The sequence below is a fragment of the Tauraco erythrolophus genome, chromosome 8, assembly GCF_009769465.1.
Source record: "Tauraco erythrolophus isolate bTauEry1 chromosome 8, bTauEry1.pri, whole genome shotgun sequence".
NCBI lineage: Eukaryota > Metazoa > Chordata > Aves > Musophagiformes > Musophagidae > Tauraco > Tauraco erythrolophus.
In genome coordinates, this window is record NC_141472.1 from 40,535,952 (window position 1) to 40,543,649 (window position 7,698).

Genomic DNA, 7,698 nt, shown 5'->3' on the forward strand with positions numbered 1-7,698 from the left:
TCCAAGGCAGTTCATCCAGGGAAGGGCTCGTGCTGTGAGATATGCGGGGGATCCCCTGAGGAAGCCCATTCTCCACCGAGTCCCTGTCAGCTGTCCAGGTACTATATATAGCCATCCAACGGTCAGATTTAAAGGCTGGTCTGCAGAAGAAGACAGCATCAAGTGCTTGTTCTTGTGTCCCAGAGCAACTGAAGAGAAGGGATTTTTCCCAAAGAGCTGTAATATGACCCCACAGCTGCAGAGCACAGGAAGCCTATGGAGTTTCTGTAGGCCAGGAGCCACGGAGGCTATTTTCAGCAAAAGCAAGCTCTTAAGTATGTCTGAACTATTTCTGACCCCTCTCGTAACGTATCATACGCCATGACCTGGTTTCTCTATTACCAGTCTTGGGTAGCTATTGTTTCAAATTCAACCTATGGAGCAAAGAGGAATTTAAAGTACCTTCGCATTTCACACGGGCAAAAGAATGTAGCTTAAAACTGTGTTAGCCCACTGTGATCTCATTTTGAAAAGGACAGAACTTGTAGTTTTGGAGCTCCTGTATAAGCATAAACCTCAGGTCATAGCTACATGCGTACAAAACTCTCCCCCGCCCCCAACATGGTAGACAGATTTCACAAACAACAAGCTGGGGATTCAACTGATAATGTTTGCATCTGCTTAGCTTCATCAGCTGGTGAATACCACTGTAATGCCACCGAGCAAATCATCCATAAAGCCACTACATAAATAATAATGAGGTTTAGTTTACATTCATCAAATATCAAGAACCCCAATTTATTACTAAATTTTAAATTTATCTACGTTGTAGAGCAATGAATCGAACAGTTTACATGAATAGAGCTTATGGTACCAGGGGCTCACTTGCCACTGATTATTTCCTAAGTCTCTCGAGATGGGGTTAAGCAGTGTACAGGACCTGCACCCTCCCTCCATGGCCCATGGGTTTTACTGTCTGTCCTAAGCTGGTTACAGAGTTTCCTCAGGATATGGACATCTCCGCAAGGCTTTGACCTGTTTAAAAGGACACCTATTGTTTGTGTTTTAAGAGGACTCTCAAAGCCAAACTTGGTAGTTCAGTTGTCTTTATAGTACCAAACAGTACTTGAGTTCTTCCTGAAGAACAACTCCTATAGCTGAACTGAAACAGGCTTACAACAGAAAACGACACTGCAGTCCTAAGCTGTATCTTAGGAAAGTATGTAACAGGCCTTAAATGGAAAGGAAATACATTCAGAAGAAACCTGATAGTTTATCTGTGCATCATTTTGTGCTTCCTTCCTAACACTGAAAAACTCGTCTGCAAAAGCCCTGCCAAAATGTGCTTATACACACACAGACATTATCGCTTCATAGGATAGTACATTTTATTATCAGGTTATTTTCCAGTACATTTGGCACAGTTAAGGTAAGTATATTAACTTTACTTCCAAATAAAGAAAACAAAGTTGTACTGAATGTCTCAGCCATTGTCAACGAGTTAAGGACTGACAGGAGGTCCAAGTAATCAACCCTGTCTACTGCGCCAAGCTTTCCCCTGGGACATCTCTTCTGATCATACAACGTATCTGACTGGCATGGATGTAGAATTGCTTTCAATAAAGATTTTATTTCAAGGTTGGATGATTCCTTCCCAAATGTCGTGTCACTAAAGCAAAGTATGTAATACCTGTGATTTTTTAACTCCTGTGAACCAGCATTTGGGAAAGAGAGGAGCATGAAATGTTGAGCTAGAAAGTGTTTGTCCTAAGACTCACATTTTAACACGTTCAGATTGGTTGGGAGCTCTGAGATATCAAAAGTCAGAAAACTGCTGCATAAAAACTGGCACGTAACAGGGCAGTGAAAAGACCTGTTAATGGTGTGATAGTTGAGTTGAAGGCAACTGAGCCATTCCCAGGGCCGAGTCCTTAAGCTAAAATATTACATTTGCATATGCCTGAGTATGTATAGGAAATAGATATTAGTTAATTTGAGGATAATTACTGGTAAAGTGAAACAATGGGATGCACAGACTTTGACCCATTAAGGCAGTTCATAGGAACTTACATATCAAATCAGCCCCATTGTCCGTCGGGATGATCAGCTCTCACCATGACAGTGGTCACTAACACAGTTCAGCAAAGGTACAAAACTTGCCCAAACAGGCTGTCGTGGAATAATCCACTCAGAGAGGAGTTGGTTCCTAATTCTGTGAGGTTAGTTGTTCTACCAAGAGGACTGATGTCACAAATAAGTCATTTTTTTCTCCTTTCGAGGGAGTTTTCTTTTTTCCCATGCATCTGTAATCTTTCTTGGCCTCTGTTTAGCTCCTGGCTTCTATCTCTCACGGCAGTGACTTCCCTAGTTAAATACAATATTGTGCATAACACTGATGGACAGGATTTGGACAAGATCAAAACCTACTTTTATCCCTTGGTCCTCAACTGAACTCAGAGGATGGCATTTGCTACACCTGCCATTCTGGCCCATAATATTTTAACAGGTGACCCACTCTTACTCTTCTGATCCCTTCATTTTGTAGTCTGGTTGCCCTTTAGTCATAGTCTATATTACCAGCTCACAGAAGAGCAGCAGGATTTTCTTATTGAAAAGTTACCCTTGGATAGAAGTTACAAGAGTAAAGGAGTACTAAGCATGGCTAAAATCAGTTCTGCTAAGGGTAAAAATATCCCTAACATTGAGCAAACTTAAATCCTTGTAGGCTGGAAAGGGCTGAGAAAGCAAGACTGAGCAGTTCTCAATGCAGCTAGCAGAGGACAGCTCTACTCTCAGACACCTTCCAGCTTACAGTAACACAGTGCCCTTTCCAATGGGTTTTCCTCCCTAAGAACACTGAGTTGTCTCTCTAACTTCTTATGTGCAGTAGGAACATTAAAAAGGTGAAGAATCAGAGTCACTGTTGAAACACTTTCCCCTCCTCAACAGTTACTACAGAGTAAAAATGGATGAAGAACATTTCTTAACACCCAGTGTGTTTGAAGTAATAATCCAATGTGGTCTCTGAATGTCAAAATTCATAATGATTTTATTTACAGAGTTTGAAAAGTGTAGGTTTAATGGAACTAGAGAGCCAAACTCACCACACAATGACCCTCTTAGCTGCAGAGTTGCCCTGCTCTCAGTCACACGCTTTCCAGCTTACAGTTTCCTTGGCAACAGCCAAAGCATAAATTCCAAGTATTTTTGCTTATGTATCTGCCATTGACACTAGAGCCCTCCTATCAGACACTTCTGCTGTTTTAATACATCATTAATTTCATTACTATTAATAATGAGAACTGTATTTTCAGTATATCTCCTGACTTGCAAACTTAAAGGAATAAAGCCATTCTTGAAGTTTGCAATTCAGCTCACTTATATTTTTTGGGGGGAGTGGGGAAATCTTGCACAGCATAATGCCCAATGATTTCTTGATATGGTTCCAACATCTGTGGCATCGGTTTATAGATTGGTTCTAAAATAATCTTAAATTGATGGATCATTGCTCCTTTCACTTGGGCTTCACAAAAAGTAGTTCTGGCATTTCCTTTCACTTTTCCTGTTGCAAACGGTGTATCATTCTTTCTGCTTTTTTTCTTGTCAAAAAAAAAAAAAAGAGGAATTCTTGCCCATTTTGGGAGGATTTTCCGTTTTAACAACTCAATTTCACATAGCAGCTACAGTAATACCTTAAATTGTGCATATTTGGTTCTGGTTGTCTTTGACATGTTCTTTTGTAGACAGATGAAAAAATATTAGTTATAGAATTTCATTGGTAAATATTTGTAGTTTAAAATGGCATAAGGTCCTAACTTACAGTTATTTTATTCAGGCTGGATTGAATTCCTTCCTTCTTTCCCTCCAGTAGCTGTATTTTACCACGGATCACTTAACTACTCAGACTTCCCATGTTTCCAAGTTTGCTTGGTTTATAGTTTTTTGTTATTATGTTCATCAAAACAAGTACGACTGCACAACTAGATGGAAAACATCAAGAACTCTCAAGAGATTTTATCAATATGATGATTATTATACTAGTGTTCAGTTTAGGAGCCCCAAACACATGCGGATGTTCTTAGCACCACGTTCCATACCGATGAACCATGACAGACAGCTGGTTCCTCTCCATTGCCAACACACACCATGCACATCCTCCCTCACTTCATGCCATACCCTCACCTCCTGAGAGCTGAGCAACTGCACACCATGCACTGGCAATGTCTGGATTCAAACAGGACTTCTCGTGCAGGATGGCATCTCCAGGAAAAAAACAAGGAGAATCATTCTGCTTCAGAGAGACGGCAAACAAGGACAGAGGGGTTGGCCATCCATCTTCCGTTTTCTGTGTCCTCATCAGAAACATAGAATCTCAACGTCTTGCTCCAAATTTTACAGATGCTACAAATTTTACAGAAGTCAGACCCCTCCTCTCCCTTCAGTAAACTGAGCTCTGCCACCACTGTTTTCACCTTGACCCTGCTCATTCATGGTCCACTGCCTCCTGCTCCCTGCAAGGGGATGTTGACGATGTCCATCGTCAACACCACCACATTGCAAGGCCATGACTGATGCTAAATCGACAATCTTTAAGGTTACGCAAGATACAGCTGCTGAATATGTTTTTTTTCCTCTGGTGCACTAGCACTTTTACCCATGTTGATGTCTCTGTAAATACTTCGTAAGGTTTCCAACTCCTAGCATCTAGCAAGCTCAATGGAAATCAAGTCCTCACAGGGAGGCCCCAAGCGTGATGTATGTACTCTATGTAAGTGGCATTAAGTAAAACAACCTTGGCACCCCTGTAACAAACACTTTTATATGTGATAAAGATGTGTGACGTCCATCAGAAGCCCACACACTCATTTGGCAACAAAACTACTAACTTTTGAGACTTTCTGAACTCCTAAGAGAAGAGATGATATGTTCATATTACCATAGAAGAAAGATAATTATTATTTTTTTAATTTATAATAAAGATGCTATATTTTAAGAAACTAATAATTAAGCCAATCTGATTAGTGCCATATGGAGAGTGATTTTTTTTTGCAATGGACACCACGGTTACAAGCATGAGGCAGAACTAAGTAATGCTTCCTATTTATATATGGGGAAAAAACACGAGCATTGATGTTCAAGCAACGTGGCAAACAGGAAGATTGGCAGAAATCCACGAGACGATGCTCTTTGCTGTGTGACCCACCCACTAACATGAAAGAAACCTTTTTTAAGTGACTGAACCCATTATGTCTCATGAAGTTTCTTTCACTTATAGTGTAGCTTGCTGTAAATTCAGCAACAGGTATGGGAAAACAGAGACAACAATGATGATTTTTAAATTGCTGTCTGGATTTTAAAAAGGTAAATGAGTGACAATGAGAGGGAGAGGGAGAAAAAAGCAGAACTTGGCTCCAACAATCCACTTGGAATATTTAAGTTAAAGCTAACAGGTTAAGGAAGCATCCATAAATTCAAACATTTACATATTAAAGTTACATTTTGTTCGCATTCCTTGGTAGAGCTTTTCAATTTATTTATAAAATATGTATCTTCATTTACTAGTCTTTCCAACCTAGGACATATTATATATTCTGGAGGGTGGAAGGAAATGGATTTCTACTTAGTTCGTACTCACCGCTGCAGAGATTTATGCGAAACTGCCTGCCTAAACTCCATCCATTAAACCTATATTGTTCTTAGACCAGACTTCTCCATCCTTAATGTCATTTCCACAAGAATATTAAGTCTTAATACAGACATAAGATCAACTTTTAATAATAATAGTCCTCCTCTTGTAATTTTGTGAGTAATAAAGATATCAAAGGTTATAATCCTTACCATTATTTTCGAAGTCATCTCATTAAGGTATGTGGTCTCAGTGCCTTTCAAGAAACTTTGTGTCAGGATAAGGCATGCAAAAGTCTTTAGTTACATAAATTTCACAATCTATTTCAGACCATCCTAACTTTATTGGATTTAAATTAGGAGAAGGAATGTGTTTCATATGAGCTCTATATTAAGGGGATTTTTTTTGTTTTCCCAACTCTTTCAGTGCTGCAGACCATATTAAGAGACGCAGGGAAGCTCCTCCCTGGAGCCACCAGGACTGTTGCCACCAAAAGTGGTCGATTCCCTTAGCATAAAGAGCAATCCCTATTTTCAGTACCTAAACGTATGAGCTCAGAAATTGTCGCCTTATAGCAAAGACAGTAATGCTCGTTCACCAGAAAGCAGCAAACTGTGCCCTGATATAAAAGCACTGTCAATGGGGCTCCAGACCTCTCCCTCCCACACATCTTGCAGTCTGGAGCTGACTCTCCCTTCCTTGTTTGTCAGGTTAGCAGAAGTTGTCTCTTCCCTCCCTCTTTTCTTTCTTTTTGATAACTTAACCGAACAAATATCTCTGTTAGGAGGACGAGTAAAAAGTGCCTCTATGTACTTCAAATGCAACAGCGACTCCTTTGACATCCCTCTTTTTTAACCAATTCTTTCCTTTCGTCAACAGGATAGCAGCCAAGGAATCCGTGAATCTTATGTCAACACAAAGCTTAGGAATTGTGTTTGGACCAACACTCCTTAGACCTGAAAAGGAGACAGGGAACATGGCAGTCCACATGCTGTACCAAAATCAGATAGTTGAACTTATGTTGAGTGAGTACAGCAAGATCTTCGGCTCTGAGGAAGACTGACAGACAGGGCCTGTTATTGAAAACGTTCACATCTGTCTTGATGTCTAATATTTTTACATTTCTGTAAACATATTTCTGAAATATTTCTTTTTCTTTCAAGTGACAGATGCCTCATTTTGTGAAAACTTAATGATGATTTTGTGTTTAATTTTCAAACATTGGAATAAAAAATATTGTCAACATTTGCCTATATGTATTCTGCATTAACCCTTTGAGAGTTTCATTATGCTAGCACTCCAAGTGTCACTTTTTTTGCAAGCTGAGCATGCAGCATATGGCCAAAGACCATAGAAAATGCTGTTTACCAACATATGCAATGGCACAGAAAGACAAATAGTAATTGAGGAGATTTGTGGGAAATGGATTAAAATATGTATATTAAAGGCAACAAATTAAAACTGTGATACCAGATCATCTGTAGCTAATCTGAGTATAATTTACCTCTCTCTTTGATATATATCGAAAGTTAAAGACATGATGAATAATCAATTTGCCTACCCCAAGAGTTCCAAAAAAGAATACATTTAATACTTTTAAACAATTTAAAAACAAACAAACACCATTAGAATGTCACTACTTGCATAACAGTGCCTAAAAAAATTAAAAACAAAATTGGAACTTTGGCATTTTTACTTAAATACAGTACATGAAATGAAGACATTGCATGACTGCTCATTTTAATGTAACATCCATTTTGATTCTTCATCACACTGTACATCTGCCCGCTTTCCCCAGCTATCTCATGTTCTGTAGCATTTGTATTGTGCTCCTGAGGATGCTTTATTGGTGAACTACATTAAATTCATCTAGAAAGAACTTTAAAAAAAAAGCCTTTTCATATGCCCTTAGGATTACTTGGCTAGACTTGAATCAATTTATGCATTTGATGGTTAGTTTCAGTTGTCATGGATAAACAAAAGGGTAACTGTCTAGAATATATCAAATATTGTTTCATTTTGAAATGTATGTTTCCAGCTATACACATCTCCTACCCTGTTTTGTAAAAGTATTCTGCTGATAAAATGTAGAC

At 39.0% G+C, this 7,698-nt stretch overlaps 1 protein-coding gene across 1 annotated transcript in view; it reads left to right on the top strand.

Annotated features, from left to right (window-relative positions):
* ARHGAP15 (Rho GTPase activating protein 15) overlaps positions 1 to 7,227 on the top strand; it is a 334,864-nt gene extending 327,637 nt beyond the window's left edge. The window contains exon 14 of the mRNA XM_086615574.1: positions 6,485 to 7,227. Coding sequence (XP_086471700.1) covers positions 6,485 to 6,668 — 184 coding nt within the window. The 3' untranslated portion in view covers positions 6,669 to 7,227. The remainder of the gene's footprint in view (positions 1 to 6,484) is intronic.
* The last annotated feature ends 471 nt before the right edge of the window (positions 7,228 to 7,698 follow it).